The sequence below is a fragment of the Acipenser ruthenus genome, chromosome 4, assembly GCF_902713425.1.
Source record: "Acipenser ruthenus chromosome 4, fAciRut3.2 maternal haplotype, whole genome shotgun sequence".
In the NCBI taxonomy this organism is placed as follows: Eukaryota; Metazoa; Chordata; class Actinopteri; order Acipenseriformes; family Acipenseridae; genus Acipenser; species Acipenser ruthenus.
This window is the reverse complement of record NC_081192.1, coordinates 3,450,506-3,470,795: the sequence shown is the minus strand read 5'-3', so window position 1 is coordinate 3,470,795 and position 20,290 is coordinate 3,450,506. Positions and strand designations below refer to the sequence as shown.

The following is a 20,290-nucleotide window of genomic DNA, read 5'->3' as shown; positions in this document are numbered from 1 at the left end:
ACTTCAAGGCGTCCAGCAAGGTCTTGATGCTGTTGTAATCCTCTTTGAGGTGCACCGAGTGAGCCAGGGGAAGAGACGAGTACTTGTTACCATTATGGAGCAGCACGGCTTTGAGGCTCCTGGATGAGCTGGCAATGGAGAGGCGCCACTCATTCTGGTTACAGGCGATTCCGATTGCCTCGAATAGACTGGTCACATTGTGGCAGAAGCAGAGCCCATCTTGACGGGTGAAGAAGCTGGAAAAAGGTTGGTGACGCTTCCTCTGATCTGCGACTTGCACACTTTCATCCAACAAGTTCCACTGCTTGAGCCTAGACGTCAAAAGCTCGGCATTGAACTTGGTGAGATCAAGACCTCAGAAAAATGCATATATGTATCCACTTAGGCAGCTGGAACTAAACTGAACTGGTGGGCTTAAGGCCCCTGTATTTATACTACTATTTATATTACTGGAAAGTTCTAGAAAGTTCTAGAAGTTACTCCAAGTTTACTCAGCACTGAATCTATCTGGAATGTTCTGGAAAATAGGTAAATTTCAAAATATCACTGTCCTGGTCACAAAAGCAAAGTTTGTGGGGAATAATAGCCATTTTCTATACTTTTGAGGCATAAGCAATTAGGAAATAACACTTACTACCCAGGAACCAAAAAAAAAAAAAAAAAAAAAAAAATTGTTACACGGTGTTATTAATGGTTTTGCATTAGTATTGTAATTGTATGTATCGGTCCAAAGGCCTGTGCATATGATATATATATATATATGTGTGTGTATATATGTTTATCTTTTCCAATTGCCATGTTTATATGATTAGCATTGCAGTGTTGGTATGCTCCTTGAAGGGTTATCTGAAGATATACTGGGTAGATCCTTCTACTAATAGTTTTACTTGCTATTGTTCGTTCTACCAACCTGGATGGTTAGTTTTCTTACCATTGAGTCAGGGTGGATATTTGCCAGGTTTCTTATCTTAAGACTTACTGTTCTGATTACTCCAGGGTACACCTGTTCTTAGTACTATATACAAATAGATATAATAAACCTATCCTGTTTAAAATTTACTCCCTTGGTTCTCGTGAAGTCCTTGTTTTTTGCTGTACTGATTTACCTGCTGGGACTGTAGTATTGAATGTTTTATGCTCGGTGCTAGTATACACTTATGGCCTAGGTGTTTGGTTATTGTACACTAGGTAAGTTTGTTACAGTACTAGTGTGCAGGTATAGAGGTGATGCAGTGCCCAAACAACGACAACAAACAGTGTTCAAGTTCCAAACAGTTATTTAATTGTTTTCATGGTTTGGCACCTTTAAATAATAATGCTGGCAACTACACAGCAATATGTAATTGCACAGCCAAACAATACAGGGGTTAAGTCCGGAAATAATAATACAAGAATACAGGCAGGGCTCCGCGTCCTTTCTCGCGGTGCTCCAGTGCTGGTGGTGAATACAGTTATTTTGTGACTCGTGCAGTATTTGGAATCCAGGTGCTGCCTGGAACAGTAATTAACAAAGCAAATACAAACACTTATGATTTCGTTTTATGGTTCTTTCAGCGCTCCGTTTCGCAACCATTACAAAGGAACAGATCGCTCGGCCACATCATCTGATATACCTTCAGTCACGGCCCTTTTGGCCCTTTTGGTGCAATCATGTCACGTTACAATCATTTTACTTCATTTTCGACTCCCAGTTCCCTTCCCTCACTTTATGATTTTATTTGGTTAATTACTGTACAAAAATAAATGGTTTGAGCTTTAAATTTCATCTACTCACAGCTTCAGTCTCATTTCTGTCCCAGAAGAACCCCAAAACACTACATTGGTGTCAGAGTGTAATGCAGGTACCCAGGCATGCACTTGGAAGCCTGTAGCCTGGTGAGCAAGTCCGAGGGCAGAATTGAGGCTGGCAGTGGAGAGTGTAGCATGGGGTCAGGGCTGGTAGGTGACACAATCAAATATGGCAGCAGCTGGCTCATTTGTACAGCGGTATCGGCGCTATGCTTCAGAGCGGGAGGTCCTGGGTTCGCGTCCCACTTCCACCTGTAAGAAACCCCTGCCTGTGGGAACCGCGGTTCACCACATTGTTGTCAAAAGAAAGTGGGATAGGAATGAGAAGGTTCAGAAAGCTAGCCCTGGCCTGGGGAGAAGACTGAGGAGGTGCCAGACAGTTGGAGCACTGGGTCCGCTGACCCACAGTGACTCTGAGATGGGGAGGCTCCCGACGTGAAGCCGAGAAAGGCAGAGACCAACAAGCCTGAAGCCAGGGACCCTGTTTGACTACCGCGTGTACTGGAACTGCCACTTGGAAGCCCAATGCCCCCAGTCACCACGGGCCCAGGGGCCTCACGCTCCGCCGGCAGCAAAAGACCACGTGTCAGCCTAGGAGAGTGGAGGCCGGCCCGCAATATACAGCTTACTCCCACAATGAACCAAGACACTGTGACGGTGGGCCTAGTTGGAGGGAGCAGCCACATGCATGTGCCCTGCATGATCGGTGGGGTAGTGTGCAGAGCCCTGGTCGACACCGGTGCCACCATCACACTCATTCGGCCGGGAATGTTGCCATACTGTGGAGAAGCCAGCGAAGCCTTGTGGGCCCTGACTGAGGTCAGGACAGTTTCCAGCCAACTTGTGGCCATGCAGGGCCTTCAGGAGCTCGAAGTTAGCCTGGGGGGCATCATGTGCCAGCACCAGGTTTGGTTCGCAGACATCGGGGAGGAGTGCATTCTGGGGTCTGATGTCTTAATGGCCATGGGGACCACTCTAGACCTAGGATAGTAAGAACTGTGGGTAAGAAGGGGAGGTTGGCCAGCTACTGATGCAACCCAGGGGGGAAGAGGCCTACCAAGCCAGGGGCATCGCTCCGGCAATCACCAGCCCACCGGCTCACCAGCTCACCAGCCTTCTCACCAGCTCACCAGCTCGCCTGCCTTCTCACCAGCTCACCAGTCCAGCAACTCGCCTGCCTTCTCACCAGCTCATCGGCTCACCAACTTGCCTGCCTGCTCACCAGCCCACTGGCTCACCAGCTCGCCTGCCTGCTCACCAGCCCACTGGCTCACCAGCTCGCCTGCCTGCTCACCAGCCCACCGGCTCACCAGTTCACCAGCTCGCCTGCCTTCTCACCAGCCCACCGGCTCACCAGCTCGCCTGCCTGCTCACCAGCCCACTGGCTCACCAGCTCACCAGCTCGCCTGCCTTCTCACCAGCTCACCAGCTCGCCAGCTCACCAGCTCGCCTGCCTTCTCACCAGCTCGCCAGATCACCAGCTCCCCAGCTCCCCAGCTCACCAGCTCACCTGCCTGCTCACCAGCTCACCGCTTCACCAGCTCGCCAGCTCACCAGCTCGCCTGCCTTCTCACCAGCTCACCGGCTCACCAGCTCGCCTGCCTGCTCACCAGCCCACTGGCTCACCAGCTCGCCTGCCTGCTCACCAGCCCACCGGCTTACCAGCTCACCAGCTCGCCTGCCTGCTCACCAGCTCATCGCTTCACCAGCTCGCCAGCTCACCAGCTCGCCTGCCTTCTCACCAGCTCGCCAGCTCACCAGCTCGCCAGCTCACCAGCTCGCCTGCCTGCTCACCAGCTCACCGCTTCACCAGCTCGCCAGCTCACCAGCTCGCCTGCCTGCTCACCAGCTCACCGCTTCACCTGCTCACCAGCTCACCAGCTCGCCTGCCTTCTCACCAGCTCGCCAGCTCACCAGTTCGCCTGCCTGCTCACCAGCCCACCGGCTCACCAGCTCACCAGCTCGCCTGCCTTCTCACCAGCTCGCCAGCTCACCAGCTCGCCTGCCTTCTCACCAGCTCACCGGCTCACCAGCTCGCCAGCTCACCAGCTCGCCTGCCTGCTCACCAGCTCACTGCTTCACCAGCTCGCCAGCTCACCAGCTCGCCTGCCTTCTCACCAGCTCGCCAGCCTTCTCACCAGCTCGCCAGCTCACCAGCTCGCCTGCCTTCTCACCAGCTCACCGGCTCACCAGCTCGCCTGCCTGCTCACCAGCTCACCAGCTCACCAGCGCACCTGCCCTCTCACCAGCCCACTGGCTCACCAGCTTGCCTGCCTGCTCACCAGCTCACCTGCCTGCTCACCAGCCCACTGGTTCACCAGCCCACTGGCTCACCAGCGCGCCTGCCTGCTCACCAGCCCACTTGCTCACCAGCTCACCTGCCTGCTCACCAGCCCACTTGCTCACCAGCTTGCCTGCCAGCCCACTGGCTCACCAGCTCGTCTGCCTGCTCAGCAGCCTACTGGCTCACCAGCTCGTCTGCCTGCTCACCAGCTCGCCTGCCTGCTCACCAGCCCACTGGCTCACCAGCTCGCCTGCCTGCTCACCAGCCCACTGGCTCACCAGCTCGCCTGCCTTCTCACCAGTCCACTGGCTCACCAGCTCGCCTGCCTGCTCACCAGCTCACCTGCCTGCTTAACAGTCACCCTGGCTCACCAGCTCACCACCTGCTGACCAATTTCTCTTTGCTGCCTCTAAACTGCTCTGCACTTTTCTATGAAACACTTCTCCCCGCGCAGCCGCTGTTTGAACTGCCTTGCATTTGGCTGTGCTCCGGAGCCAGAGCAGAGCTGGAATGCTAGAGCTGGAGCAGAGCTGGACAGTTTTTTTTAGCTCTGCTCCGGAGCCAGGGAGGAGCTGGAGCTGGAGCAGAGCTGGATTCAGGCTCACCAGAGTGCTTCGGAGCCTGGAGCCGGAGCTGAGGTCCTGGAGCTGCTCCACTCTCTACTACTTTACATTAAACACTCAGATATATTAAGTACAGTTTACTTGAACTAACAGAATATGTAACTTCATAGGTAATGTTATGTGTTGGGGGTGATGAAATAAAAGCAGTTCTTAGTTCCAGAACTGATTCTATCATCTCAGTGCACATCTCTTGTAAAACGCTTGCAAAAGAAGGCAAGTCTATTTTCACTCTTCACTCTTCTAAGTATTTTCAAATGATGTAATTTTAACCAAACTCTTGCTCTGCCTAAATTCACCTAATTCTACAGCAATGTGTTTTCAGAAATGATGTGCTGACTTTTGATTGTCCAAAAGTTGGTTGCCAGGGAGTTAAGGTGACATGCTGAAGTCATGGGAGACCCCTGCACTTGAATTGCCACAGAAATTTGGGCAGCAATGTAGAGTAGTGGTTAGGGCGCTGGACTCTTGATCAGAGGGTCCTGTGTTCAATCCCATGTGGGAGACACTGCTGCTGTACCCTTGAGCAAAGTACTTTACCTAGATTGCTCCAGTAAAAACCCAACTGTATAAATGGGGAATTGTATAAAAAAAGTGATATCTTGTAACAATTGTAAGTTGGCATGGATGAAGGGCGTCTGCTACGAAATAAGTATTAATAAATAAAAATAAGGCCTCGCCTTCACTACTTGTTTACTTAAGATGAGAGACCTGTCTTTCAACTTTTGAGTGACAATCCCATTAGCCCCCACCCACAGATGCTCCAGTTTAACATGTTGCATCAGTACCACTTAAGTGTTCTCCATATGAACATGGCTGAGGCACAGGGAGAGCAAACTGAGGAATGTAGTAAAGATGTTGCCAGTTGTTTTCAGCATTTACAGCAGGGCAAAACACAGTGCAAACTGTGCTATGAGAATCCGAGTAGTTTGAAAATGTCATCAGAAAAACAAGATGTTGACAAAGCTATACTGGAGTGGATGACTCTTAATCTGCCACCATTTTGTGCTGTAGAAACACCTTCATTTAGGTAAGAAGTTGTAAATCACCTCACTTTATTATGTTAAAGATCTTTTTTATATACTAAATATGCCCAGTTTTGTGAAAGAGATACATATAGAAATAAATATTAAGAATGATATTATAATATTAATTAATATTGAAATACTCAATATACAGTATTGTTACATTATTATTACTGGCAACAGTATTCAATCAATTAATCAATCTATTTTATATAGTGCCTTTCATAGTGGCCCACCATCACAAAGCGCTTTACAAGATGCAGTAACAACAAGAAAATCCATAATACTTTAAATACAGAGAAATGTATATACATACTATACAGTAAAAAAAACAATGCACAATACATTAAATACAGTGGAAAGTGCATACTACATGATAGTAGCATAATACATGAAATAGTACATTAAACACAGTGGAAAGTGCATAATACATGAGATAGTAGCAGCAACACAGCAGCTAATAGCAGATATCAGGCTTAAAGAGCATGGAAAGCAAAGAGAACAGGCGGGTCTTGAGAGTTGATTTAAAGCGAGCGACGGTGGGAGCATCACACACCAAAGCTGGGAGAGAGTTCCAGAGAGTCGGGGCCATGAAGCTAAACAAGCGTTCTCCAAGTGAGGGGCACTTTTGCTTGGGGATAACAAGCAGGCCAGTCGGAGGACCTCAGCTTGCGGGGAGAAATTCAGGCCTCGATGTCTTGAATGCAAGCCGAGAGCCGGACCATGGCAGAGGGGCTTCTAGGGTCGAGTTTTAAGTAGAGCTGGGTGTCGTCAGCATAGGAGTGAAACATGAGGCTGTGTTGGCTGACGAGATGTCCAAGGGAAGCATGTAGATGTGGAAGAGAAGGGGCCCAAGAACAGATCCTTGGGGGACACCACAAGTGACCGGTTTTGCAACGCCACAGCGTCCAGCATAGAAAACAGACTGCATGGGTCCGGATAGGTAAGAGAACATCCAGGAGAGACAGGTTCCAGAGATTCCATTAGTGTATTAATTGTTCACAAATCTCCAGAGCTTATTTATTTAAAAACTAAATTGAGATGAAAAAGGTGCATTTTTTATTACATGTAAAAGTCTTTAAAGGTATGAAATCTGATTCTAAACAGTGTACATTAGTAAAAGTAAACCAACTGAAAAAAACAACACGAAATTGTGTTGGTCAATATGAAGTAGTTTAATTTTACTTTAGAACTTAGAATATAAGTACTTTATTGAAGATGTAAAACACACCAGTGTGGATACTGGCTTAATGTAACAGGGGGAGACCTGTGCTGACTCTGCTGGCGTGTTCACAGTGCTGCAGGAAGAGGGCAGCAGTCGTCCAACAGCCGCCTGTCAGTCATGGCCGTGACACGGGGAGGTGGGAGTGTGTGTGTGTGGACTCTCCCTCTCTCTGAATGGCTGGGAGGCGGGTCTTGGGGGGATTGTTGGCCCTATAAGATAATGCTCTACTGTTTCCTCAGGTCTGCCAGATTTTAATGAATGGGCCAGCAGAGACCCTACGGACGGACAGAGCGGGGCTGGAAGAGAGCCGCGCGCATCTTGAAAGAGAAAAACAAAGACGCCGCGCACAGAAAGAATAAGTGTAGCGGGGAACATAAATGGGCAGAACCCCAAAGTATATAGCGTAGCGAGGGAACAGTGGGAGTGTAGGACGGAGTCCCGGGCCGTGCGGCTAGCGACGGTTGGGGTTTGTTTTGCTGCTGAGTGCAGTACTTTATTTTGTAGGTTTTGAGTATTTGTTTTTGTTTTCGTTTGCCTTCTGTTTCTTGTGATTTATTGCCATGGCGTGTGCGCCATAGGTGAGCGCTGAGACACCTTTACCATCGTTGGTAACAACGGCGTCTCAGTGCCACCTGGTGGCGAGAAATAAATAGTGCACCCAAGGGGTGTTTAGAACCCAAAACTTTCTGTCTCCGGTGTCAGTGATTTCCCCCACCCTTCCACACGTGGTGTCAGAAGTGGGATTCACTGGCATTGCCCATTAAAAGCAGTGCAACCACAGGAGGTGCCAACATGGATGCCACACAATTTGCGGCGATGATGGACTTGTTACGACAGACCCTCACTGCTGCGGTGCAGGGGGCTGCTAGACCCGCAGGTCCAGATCCCAGGTTGCAGAGACCCACCAAAATGACGGCTGATGATCGCCCTGAAGCCTACCTGGAGGTGTTCGAGGCTATGGCGATCTCGGCCGGGTGGGACCAGGCACAGTGGGCTACCTGCCTCTTACCCCAGCTGACGGGAGAGGCACAGGCAGCCGCGAGGGCGCTGTCCCCGGAACAAATGCTGGATTACCCCACCCTAAAAGCGGCCATCCTTAATCGGGTGGGGGCCACGCCAGAGGGATATCGGCGAAAGTTCCGGGAGGCGCAGTTTTCGGCGGAGGAGCATCCCAGAACCATAGCCCACCGCTTAAAGGATTACGCTCTGGGCTGGTTGAACCCGGACGCGACCACCAAAGCCAGGTTGGTGGAGGTGATCGTGGTGGAGCGATTTCTGGAGTGCTTGGCTCCGGGACCTCGGCTATGGGTACAGCGGCAGGCCCCTGCCACTTTGGACCGGGCGGTTGAGTTGGCAGAGCAATACCAGGCGGCGGAGCCAACGCCAGCGAAACCGTCTGGACGAAGTGGGGCTACCGGATCGTTCCCTCAACTGGCCCCGGAGAGGGCGAAGGGACTGGGGGGACGGGGTAATCGAGTATTTGGTCGGGGGGTGTCGGCGGGCGCTCCCGGCCCGGGAACTGGGGCAGGGTGGGGTTACCCACGGGCTGCTGCGGTGTCGGACCGGGGTCTCGCGCGGACACCTTATCGGCGAGCCCCTGTTATGGCTCCGGTATTTCCACCTGCTGTCGAAGCCTTGGGGAGAGAAACTAGCCCACCGAGGTGTTGGACGTGCAGGGAGGTGGGCCACCTCGCCCGGGACTGTCCGGTGATGGAGTGTGACCTCGGCCGACCAGGTAAGCACGTTCAATTACCTCAGTCACTTCAGCACAAGGGTTTTGTTATTCCTGTGACCGTGGATGGTGCAAAAACCCAGGCTCTCCTGGATTCAGGGTGTGGTCAGTCTCTAGTACAGGAGAGCCTAATCTCACCGGGGCATAAACATATACTGGGACGGGTGCATATTAAATGTATTCATGGGGATGTACGCTCCTATCCCAAGATCAGTGTGAATATGACGATTGGCCAGCAAGTGACGCAGGTGCAGGTAGGATTATGTCCTCAATTGCCAGTGCCGGTAGTTCTGGGACGGGACTGTGAGCAGTTTAAAGATTGGTTAGCTGCCCTGACAGCCCCGTCCTCCTTATTGGCTAAGAAAGAGGAAGTAATTGGAGAGATTTTTCCCTTTCATGATCCGGAGTGGTTTTGTCATAAATTTAAACCCCGTAAAACTAAACGGGAGCGTCGGATCGCTAAGAATGAGGGCTGGCAATGGAGGGGGTCGGAGAAGTTTCAGGTGGGGGCGGTTGGTGAAGAGTCTGGGGGGGAGACCGCGGAGCCAGCGCAGGGGTCTGGCTCGGCTGCCTCGGCTCGGGACCGATCTGACCCCGAGTTGGAAGCCATGGGAGCTGATTTCTTAGCTCGCTCCCGTGACTTCCGACTCGAGCAAGGGCGTGACGACGTGCTGGGCAGACTCTTTGACCAAGCAGCGGTGGTTAATGGTCGGGTGGTCGAGCCCAGATGCGCCGCCACGTACCCTCACTTTGAAATCAATCGAGACCTTCTGTACCGGGTTGATAAATTACCCCAGACCGGGGAAGTGCGTCATCAGTTGCTCATTCCTCAGCCCTTTAAGGAGGATTTGTTGCAGCTTGCTCACGCTATTCCCCTGTCTGGTCATTTGGGAAGGGACAAGACTAAAGCGAGGCTCGTGACACGGTTCTATTGGCTGGGGCTGGATGGTGACGTCAGACGTTTTTGCGAACGCTGTGGGGAGTGTCAGAAAGCTAGCCCTAGAGCCGTCCCACGCGCCCCACTGGTGCCATTGCCCCTAGTGGAAGCTCCGTTTGAGCGTATTGGAGTGGATATAGTGGGTCCGTTAGAAAGGAGTGCGGCGGGATACACACACCTATTGGTTATTCTGGATTACGCTACGCGTTATCCCGAAGCCATTCCCCTCCGATCTGCGTCCGCTAAATCTGTTGCCAACGAGCTCGTGAAGGTTTTCTCCCGGGTGGGAATCCCCAAAGAAATACTGACCGACCAGGGTACCAACTTTATGTCTCGGCTAGTCCGCGGAACATGTAAACTTTTGGGTATTAAGACCATTAGGACCTCGGTTTTTCACCCTCAGACTGATGGTCTTGTGGAGCGATTTAATAAGACCCTCAAGAACATGTTGCGCAGATTTATTGATAGTGACGTGCGCTACTGGGACCAGCTGATTCCGCCCCTTCTCTTTGCTATCAGAGAGGTACCCCAGGCGTCCACCGGTTTTTCGCCATTCGAGTTGTTGTATGGACGGAGACCACGGGGTGTACTCGATCTGGTTAGAGAGATGTGGGAGGAACAGCAGGACAATTCGACTAATACTGTCCGGTATGTGTTGGACCTGCGCAAACGTCTGGAGTCGGTGGGAAAGTGGGCGCACGACAATTTGCAACAGGCTCAGCACAGACAGGAGACCCAATATAACAGGGGGGCTCGGTTACGCACGTTTCAGCCGGGGGATAAGGTGCTTCTATTGTTACCCAGTTCAGAGTCCAAACTCCTGGCAAAGTGGCAAGGTCCGTTTGAGGTTACACGCCGGGTTGGGGCGGTGGATTATGAGATCTGCCAGCCGGAGCGACGGAGAGAAAAGCACATTTACCATATCAACCTGTTGAAGCCGTGGTTACAGCAGGAGGCTTTGTTAGTGGCGCAAGCAGATGACGTCACGGACCTGGGACCTGATCTTTCTGTGTTGGCGAAAACAGGGTCGGTACAGATTGCAGAAAATCTGACACCAACACAGAAATGTCAGGCTCGGGCGCTAGTGGCGGAGTTTCCTGACGTGTTTTCTCCCGTCCCGGGGCAGACTCGAGTAGCCCATCATCACATTGAGATTGAGCCGGGGGCGCCAGTTCGCCAGAGGCCGTACCGCATACCTGAGCGTAAAAGGCAGGTAGTGAAAGCGGAGATTGATGAGATGCTTAGACTGGGTGTAATAGAAGAGTCCCAGAGTGACTGGAACAGTCCGATTGTGTTAGTGGATAAGCCGGATGGATCAACTCGATTTTGCATTGATTTCAGGCGAGTTAATGAAAAATCGAAGTTTGATGCTTATCCCATGCCCCGAGTAGATGAATTGCTGGAGCGTCTTGGTACGGCTCACTTTATGACGACACTGGATTTAACGAAGGGGTACTGGCAGATACCCCTGACTCCGGAATCCAGAGAGAGGACGGCGTTTTCGACTCCCTTCGGGTTGTACCAATTCAGGACCATGCCCTTTGGGTTGCACGGAGCACCAGCCACTTTCCAGCGGATGATGGATCGCATTTTGCGGCCCCATCAGCAGTACGCCGCTGCTTACATAGATGACGTGGTGATCCACAGTGAGGATTGGCCGGGTCATCTGTGTAAGGTAGCGGCGGTATTGCAATCCTTGCGGGAGGCTGGGCTCACTGCTAACCCAAAGAAATGTGCCATTGGGAAGAGTGAGTCGGAGTATTTGGGGTATCGAGTAGGGAGCGGCCAGATCAGACCGCTGATTGCTAAGGTGAAAGCCTTGGCTGACTGGCCGGTCCCTACGACCAAAACCCAGGTGCGCTCTTTCTTGGGACTGGCGAGCTATTATAGGAAGTTCATCCCGAGCTTCGCTACGCTCGCTGCTCCCTTGACAGACCTCACCCGGAAGGCTGCCCCAAATACGGTTCAGTGGACGGAGCCGTGCCAGAGGGCCTTTCTCGCCTTGAAGCGAAGGCTGTGCAGCAAGCCAGTGCTGTGCAGTCCTGATTTCGGCAGGAGGTTCACCCTGCAGACGGATGCGTCAGAGACAGGTCTCGGGGCAGTGTTGTCTCAGGAGGTACGGGGAAGCGAGCACCCGGTCCTGTATATCAGGAGGAAGCTCCTGCCCCGCGAGAAAAACTACAGTACCATCGAGAAGGAGTGTCTCGCGGTAAAATGGGCAGTCGAGTCACTCCGGTACTACCTCCTGGGACGACACTTCACCCTGATTACAGATCATGCCCCCTTAGCATGGCTTCACCGGATGAAAGATAACAACGCCAGAATCACGCGGTGGTACTTGGCCCTGCAGCCCTATGCCTTCAGGGTAGTCCACCGAGCAGGGAAACTGCATCAAAACGCAGATTTTTTCTCTCGGGAAGGCATGGGGTTGTAGGATTTTCGAATGGACCGGTGGTGCCATTCTGGGGGGGAGGATATGTAACAGGGGGAGACCTGTGCTGACTCTGCTGGCGTGTTCACAGTGCTGCAGGAAGAGGGCAGCAGTCGTCCAACAGCCGCCTGTCAGTCATGGCCGTGACACGGGGAGGTGGGAGTGTGTGTGTGTGGACTCTCCCTCTCTCTGAATGGCTGGGAGGCGGGTCTTGGGGGGATTGTTGGCCCTATAAGATAATGCTCTACTGTTTCCTCAGGTCTGCCAGATTTTAATGAATGGGCCAGCAGAGACCCTACGGACGGACAGAGCGGGGCTGGAAGAGAGCCGCGCGCATCTTGAAAGAGAAAAACAAAGACGCCGCGCACAGAAAGAATAAGTGTAGCGGGGAACATAAATGGGCAGAACCCCAAAGTATATAGCGTAGCGAGGGAACAGTGGGAGTGTAGGACGGAGTCCCGGGCCGTGTGGCTAGCGACGGTTGGGGTTTGTTTTGCTGCTGAGTGCAGTACTTTATTTTGTAGGTTTTGAGTATTTGTTTTTGTTTTCGTTTGCCTTCTGTTTCTTGTGATTTATTGCCATGGCGTGTGCGCCATAGGTGAGCGCTGAGACACCTTTACCATCGTTGGTAACAACGGCGTCTCAGTGCCACCTGGTGGCGAGAAATAAATAGTGCACCCAAGGGGTGTTTAGAACCCAAAACTTTCTGTCTCCGGTGTCAGTGATTTCCCCCACCCTTCCACACTTAATGTTCTGCAAAACAATATATTTACCAATACTTTATTTTATTTCTTTTTTAGTTATTGCTGTAACTTATCAGTACTTTTGGAATGTAAGTAGTTTGAAAGGATTACTGAAAAAACTTTCAGCCCTATTATTAATCAGTTGTTAACAGAAAATTAACCATAAATATTAATTGTGAAAAACTAATTTTCATTTGTCATTTTTATCTTTAGATGAAATTAAGATTTTTTTTAAAGTTTATTATCTCTTTTTTGTTTACTTTAGAAGGATAGAACTAGACTGTTATTGAATATTTTATCATTACATTTAACTTTTTTTTAAATAAAATTTGCAAAGCTTTTCAATAGGAATTACAGTATTGTTAAGCATAGTTATATTGCACAAAACAATTCTAAGCATCACCTTCATATTTAATGTATTACTGTTACTTATGAAAGCATTGTTTTTAAAGGACAATTTTCTAACTTTCATTTTGCATAAGAGATTTTGTAGAACGTGTTTGATTGGAACTTTAATCTTTTCAGTGCTTGGTATCCTGCTTTGTCCAGGATACCAAGCACCCTCAGGAAAAACAGTTTCCGGAACATTGCTGAGCAATGCATACTCGGCATTGTGGGTACTTTAAAACAAGAACGAACGTCTACATTACATGTTGCCATTACTTTTGATCTTTGGACCTGTACCAAAAATCAAATGCAGTTTCTTGCAATGACATGCCACTTTCTGACCAGGCGTGGAATTTAACTGTAAAATGTATTGGCTGCATTCCTGCTGATGAGTCCCATACTGGGGAGAACATATCTATGCAAAATCTGCTGCACTCATTTAACTTAAAGCAAGTGGTATGTGCTGTCACTGACAGTGGAGCCAGTGTTGTACGTGCCTGCAGTCTCTTGAAGTTGAACCACTGCTGTTGTTTGACACAACTCCCTCCACCAAACAAAGGATCCCCCCCCCCCCCCCCTTTAATCCCACGTGGCTGGAGCCTAATTAATCATCAATTATTCAATAAAGGCTCCAGACACATTCTCACATGTTTTTGGCATGGATAGGAAATTAACTCCATCCCTGCCAACCACCACCAAAACACCACAAACAATATTATTTGGGCCCTGCCACAGAAGGAAAGCAAGTTTCAGTAAAATAAATCTCTTCAGTGATTGGAAGATGTCGGTCCATAGCTACCCTTTTTAAGACGTCACCGAGTGCTTGGCATGCTTATGCTAAAGGGTATCTGACTGAAACTGGATGTGATCCACAGAAAATCCCAAGGGACTGTGTTACAAGATGGAAAAAGTGGTCCAGCAAGCTGAACAATTAGAAATTGCAGCTGTGAAACTGAAGAGACCAGCACTAAACATTACTACTGAACATAAGATGCTCCTAGAAGAAGTGTGTGAGATGCTCAAGCCATTCCAGGAAGCCACCACAACTCTCTCTGGAGCAAAGTATCCAACTGCATCTCTCATTGTCCCGAGGTGGTTGGAATTCACAGAGCACTTGGAAAGCTTGAAACTAAATCTGAATCTGGCTTGAAGGTGAAAGACTATCTTTTGAGTCAAATCTCAACAAGGTTATCAAGCTTAGAGAATGACCTTGATTGTCAGATATTAACCTTTCTCGATCCACGGTTTGCTGAAAGTGATCCAGTTCCACCCAAGAGAGCACGTACATCTGAAAGCATCTATGAGCTTTCTGACTGCAGCCATGAAGATGCTGATAACATGCAAGGATCTGCAAAGGTAGCGCTATACATAAGAAATAGTCTTCAAGCCCAGGTGTTACATCATGACAAAGAAAACAATGCTGAATCAATATGGGTCAGAATAATGGACACAAATTCAAAGGGCATAATAATAGGAGCATGCTATAGGCCGCCAAATTCAGATGCTGAGCAAAATAATCTGTTGTACAATGACATTCGAAATGCATGTAGAAAAGGAGAAGCCATACAAATGGGTGATTTCAACTTCCCCTGTATAAATGGGAAAACCCGATGGGGGGCAAGACGGATGAAATTTAAATGGTGGAAATGACAAATGACTGCTTCCTAACGCAATTTGTCAAGGCACCGACTAGAGGGGAGGCATGCCTTGACTTGGTCTTTTCAAATAATGAAGACAGAATAACTAAAACAGAGGTCAGAGAGCCATTGGCAAACTCAGACCACAACATGGTCTCATTTGAAATATTTTTTAAAACCCCAAAAGTAATGACTAAGGTTTACAATTTTAGAAAAGCAAACTATGAAGGTATGAAATAGAGACTAACAGAAGTAGATTGGAGTAAAATAGAGAAAACATCCACAGAAAAAGGATGGCTGTTTTTTAAAAATGTAGTACTAGAAGCACAAAACAATTACATCCCAAAAGTAGACAAATCTAAATCTAAAACAAAATGGACAAAATGGTTTAATAGATCAATTAAAAAAAATATTCAGCGAAAAAAGGCACTTTACAGAGCGTTTAAAAGGGACCAAAAACAAAGTACACAGAAACAGTACTTGGAACTGCAAACACAAGTCAAAAAGGAAGTTAGAAAGGCCAAGAGAGAGATAGAAATCAATATTGCTAAGGGGGCTAAAACCAATTCCAAAATATTTTTCCAATATTATAACAGCAAGAGAACATTCAAAGAGGAGGTTAAATGTCTAAGAGACACAAATGGCAAAATCATAGATGAAGGAAAAAAATAGCAAATATATTAAATGATTACACTATGTAACACAATTTTTGTTCCTGGGTAGTAAGTGTTATTTCCTAATTGCTTATGCCTCAAAAGTATAGAAAATGTCTATTATTCCCACAAACTTTGCTTTTGTGACCAGGAGTGATATTTTGAAATTTACCTATTTCCAATGAGAAAACGGGCGAATTTGTGTCTTTTCGTTCACATAAAGTCAGAAAAAAACAACAACATATGAATCCAAATTAACATGTATTTATACTAAAGTAATACAAAAATGACTACAAAAGATTTAGAAGTGAGTAGTTTTTCGAGATTTACGATTATACTGTAAATCACTTTCACGAATCAGCCCCCAAATGTAGTCTCCCATCATGTTCTCGTTATACTGTCCTTGGTAGCGGCGTTCAAAGTCCAGTATATCCTGGTGGAAGCGCTCGCCTTGCTCCTCCGAGTACGCTCCCATGTTCTCCTTGAATTTATCAAGATGAGCATCAAGGATATGGACTTTGAGGGACATCCTACAGCCCATTGTGCCGTAGTTCTTCACCAGAGTCTCAACCAGCTCCGCATAGTTTTCGGCCTTGTGATTGCCCAGGAAGCCCCGAACCACTGCGACAAAGCTGTTCCAAGCCGCTTTCTCCTTACTAGTGAGCTTCTTGGGGAATTCATTGCACTCCAGGATCTTCTTTATCTGTGGTCCGACGAAGACACTGGCTTTGACCTTTGCCTCAGACAGCTTAGGGAAGAAGTCTTGAAGGTACTTGAAGGCTGCCGACTCCTTATCTAGAGCTCTGACAAATTGTTTCATAAGGTCCAATTTGACGTGCAGTGGTGGCATCAGCACCTTCCGGGGTTCCACCAGTGGCTCCCACTTGACGCTGTTCCTCCCCATAGAGAACTCGGTCCGCTGTGGCCAGTCCCGCCTGTGGTAGTGCGCCTTGGTGTCCCTGCTGTCCCAAAGGCAAAGATAGCAGGGAAACTTGGTAAAACCGCCTTGGAGACCCATCAGGAATGCCACCATTTTGAAGTCTCCTATGACCTCGATGCCATCTCAGAAAAATGCAGATATGTATCCACTTAGGCAGCTGGAACTAAACTGAACTGGTGGGCTTAAGGCCCCTGTATTTATACTACTATTTATATTACTGGGAAGTTCTAGAAAGTTCTAGAAGTTACTCCAAGTTTACTCAGCACTGAATCTATCTGGAATGTTCTGGAAAATAGGTAAATTTCAAAATATCACTGTCCTGGTCACAAAAGCAAAGTTTGTGGGGAATAATAGCCATTTTCTATACTTTTGAGGCATAAGCAATTAGGAAATAACACTTACTACCCAGGAACCAAAAAAAAAAAAAAAAATTGTTACACGGTGTTACTTTTCACAGGTTTTTACAAAGGAGGACATGGACAACATTCCCCACATGTCGACCTGTTCCTATCCAATTTTAAATAACTTTAGCATAACAGAGACAGAAGTGTTAAAGGGACTAGGAGCTCTTAAAATAAACACATCCCCTTGGCTGGATAAGATCCTCCCAATAGTACTCAAAGAAATTAAAGAAGTTATTTACATACCGCTAACCAAGACCATGCAACAGTCTCTTGACACAGTGGTTGTACCGACAGACTGGAAAATAGCAAACGTAATACCGATCCACAAAAAGGGAGACAAAACCGAACCAGGTAACTACAGACCAATAAGCCTGACTTCTATTATATGTAAACTTATGGAAACTATAATAAGATCCAAAATGGAAAATTACCTATATGGTAACAATATCCTGGGAGACAGCCAGCATGGTTTTAGGAAAGGAAGATCGTGTCTAACTAACCTACTTGACTTTTTTGAGGATGCAACATTGGGCAGCAGTGTGGAGTAGTGGTTAGGGCTGTGGACTCTTGACCGGAGGGTTGTGGGTTCAATCCCCAGTGGGGGACACTGCTGTTGTACCCTTGAGCAAGGTACTTTACCTAGATTGCTCCAGTAAAAACCCAACTGTATAAATGGGTAATTGTATGTAAAAAATAATGTGATATCTGTATAATGTGAAATAATGTATAATGTGATATGTTGTAACAAATGTAAGTCGCCCTGGATAAGGGCGTCTGCTAAGAAATAAATAATAATACTAATAATAATAACATTGAAAATGGATAACTGCAACATTGAAAATGGATAACTGATTAGAGGAGAAACCTCAAAGTGGAGTGAGGTAACCAGTGGTGTACCACAGGGATCAGTATTAGATCCTCTGCTATTCCTAATCTACATTAATGATTTAGATTCTGGTATAGTATGCAAACTCGTTAAATTTGCAGACGACACAAAAATAGGAGGAGTGGCAAACACTGTTGAAGCAGCAAAGGTCATTCAAAATGATCTAGACAGCATTCAGAATTGGGCAGACACATGGCAAATGAAATTTAATAGAGAAAAGTGTAAAGTATTGCATGCAGGCAATAAAAATGTGCATTATAAATATCATATGGGAGATAGTGAAATTGAAGAAGGGAACTATGAAAAAGACCTAGGAGTTTATGTTGACTCAAATGTCTTCATCTAGACAATGTGGGGAGGCGATCTGATTCAAACATTCAAAATCCTAAAAGGTATAGACAATGTCAACCCAGGGGATTTCTTTGACCTGAAAAAAAAGAAACAAGGACCAGGGGTCACAAATGGAGATTAGATAAAGGGGCATTCAGAACAGAAAATAGGAGGCACTTTTTTACACAGAGAATTGTGAGGGTCTGGAACCAACTCCCCAGTAATGTTGTTGAAGCTGACACCCTGGGATCCTTCAAGAAGCTGCTTGATGAGATTCTGGGATCAATAAGCTACTAACAACCAAACGAGCAAGATGGGCTGAATGGCCTCCTCTCGTTTGTAAACTTTCTTATGTTCTTATGTTCTTATGCTTTGCACAATGAGCTGAAGGTGTATGCAGCAAAGAAGAACGAGCCTTTGAACTCCTGCCCTTTGGCTTATTGGAAAAATTGCAAAGATTCACTGCCTTTGTTGGCACAGCTGTCACATAGTTTCTTTTGTGTGCAACATCAGTGCAAAGTGAAAGACTGTTCTCCAAAGCAGGGGACCTGATCGTGGATATGAGAACAAGACTGAATTCTGCAAGTGTTGAAAAAATCATTCTGATAAACCGTAAACCTATCTTTGAGTAAGGACTGAGAAAGAGGAAACTCGAAAAAAGTCACCTCAGTGTCAGTCAAAGGGAGTGACTGCTAGAAGGCACCATAATTGTGAACATGAGTGTACAAAAATAACAGGTCAAACTAAATGGAAAAAATGTATATGTTTAATATTCTGTGTTACTATTTCCAATTAATAATGGCATATAAATATGTTCCTTTCTCTAGTATTTAATATTTTACTTACCCCTAACATTTAACAGGAAAAATATTTCACTGTTTTTTGTTTCTCTTTATTTATTATACTAATGTTTGAACAGTTAAACAGATGTTTTTTATGTTATAAATAGGTTTATTTTGTCAAACAGGCACCTAAAAAAGTTGCACAAGAAAATAAAACACTGAAGCTTTAAAACCAGACTTATCTCTTATCTCTTTTACTCAAAAACACATTTAATCATCTTGGAATATTTATATTTATAGCCAAGAAACATCAATTAAAAAAACTAATAAATAATGATACCACACCGACAGGAAGCTTCTCCCTGACACACACCGACAGGAAGCTTCTCCCTGACACACACCGACAGGAAGCTTCTCCCTGACACACACTGACAGGAAGCTTCTCCCTGACACACACCGACAGGAAGCTTCTCCCTGACACACATCGTCAGGAAGCTTCTCCCTGACACACACCGACAGGAAGCTTCTCCCTGAGACACATCGACAGGAAGCTTCTCCCGGACACACACTGACAGGAAGCTTCTCCCGGACACACACCGACAGGAAGCTTCTCCCGGACACACACCGACAGGAAGCTTCTCCCTGACACACACCGACAAGAAGCTTCTCCCGGACACACACCGACAGGAAGCTTCTCCCTGACACACACCGACAGGAAGCTTCTCCCTGACACACACCGACAGGAAGCTTCTCCCGGACACACACCGACAGGAAGCTTCTCCCGGACACACACCGACAGGAAGCTTCTCCCTGACACACATCGACAGGAAGCTTCTCCCTGAGACACACCGACAGGAAGCTTCTCCCTGACACACACCGACAGGAAGCTTCTCCCTGACACACACCGACAGGAAGCTTCTCCCTGACACACACCGACAGGAAGCTTCTCCCTGACACACACCGACAGGAAGCTTCTCCCTGACACACACCGACAGGAAGCTTCTCCCGGACACACACCGACAGGAAGCTTCTCCCTGACACACACCGACAGGAAGCTTCTCCCTGACACACACCGACAGGAAGCTTCTCCCGGACACACACCGACAGGAAGCTTCTCCCTGACAAACACCGACAGGAAGCTTCTCCCTGACACACACCGACAGGAAGCTTCTCCCTGACACACATCGACAGGAAGCTTCTCCCTGACACACATCGACAGGAAGCTTCTCCCTGACACACACTGACAGGAAGCTTCTCCCTGACACACACTGACAGGAAGCTTCTCCCTGACACACATCGACAGGAAGCTTCTCCCTGACACACATCGACAGGAAGCTTCTCCCTGACACACACCGACAGGAAGCTTCTCCCTGACACACATCGACAGGAAACTTCTCCCTGACACACACCGACAGGAAGCTTCTCCCTGACACACATCGACAGGAAGCTTCTCCCTGACACACACCGACAGGAAGCTTCTCCCTGA

The 20,290-nt window shown here is 47.7% G+C and overlaps 1 protein-coding gene across 1 annotated transcript in view; it reads left to right on the top strand.

Moving 5' to 3' along the window:
- The first annotated feature begins 7,734 nt into the window (after positions 1-7,734).
- LOC131733282 (neurotrophin receptor-interacting factor homolog) overlaps positions 7,735-20,290 on the top strand; it is a 44,501-nt gene continuing 31,945 nt past the window's right edge. The window contains exon 1 of the mRNA XM_059021161.1: positions 7,735-8,410. Coding sequence (XP_058877144.1) covers positions 7,735-8,410 — 676 coding nt within the window. The remainder of the gene's footprint in view (positions 8,411-20,290) is intronic.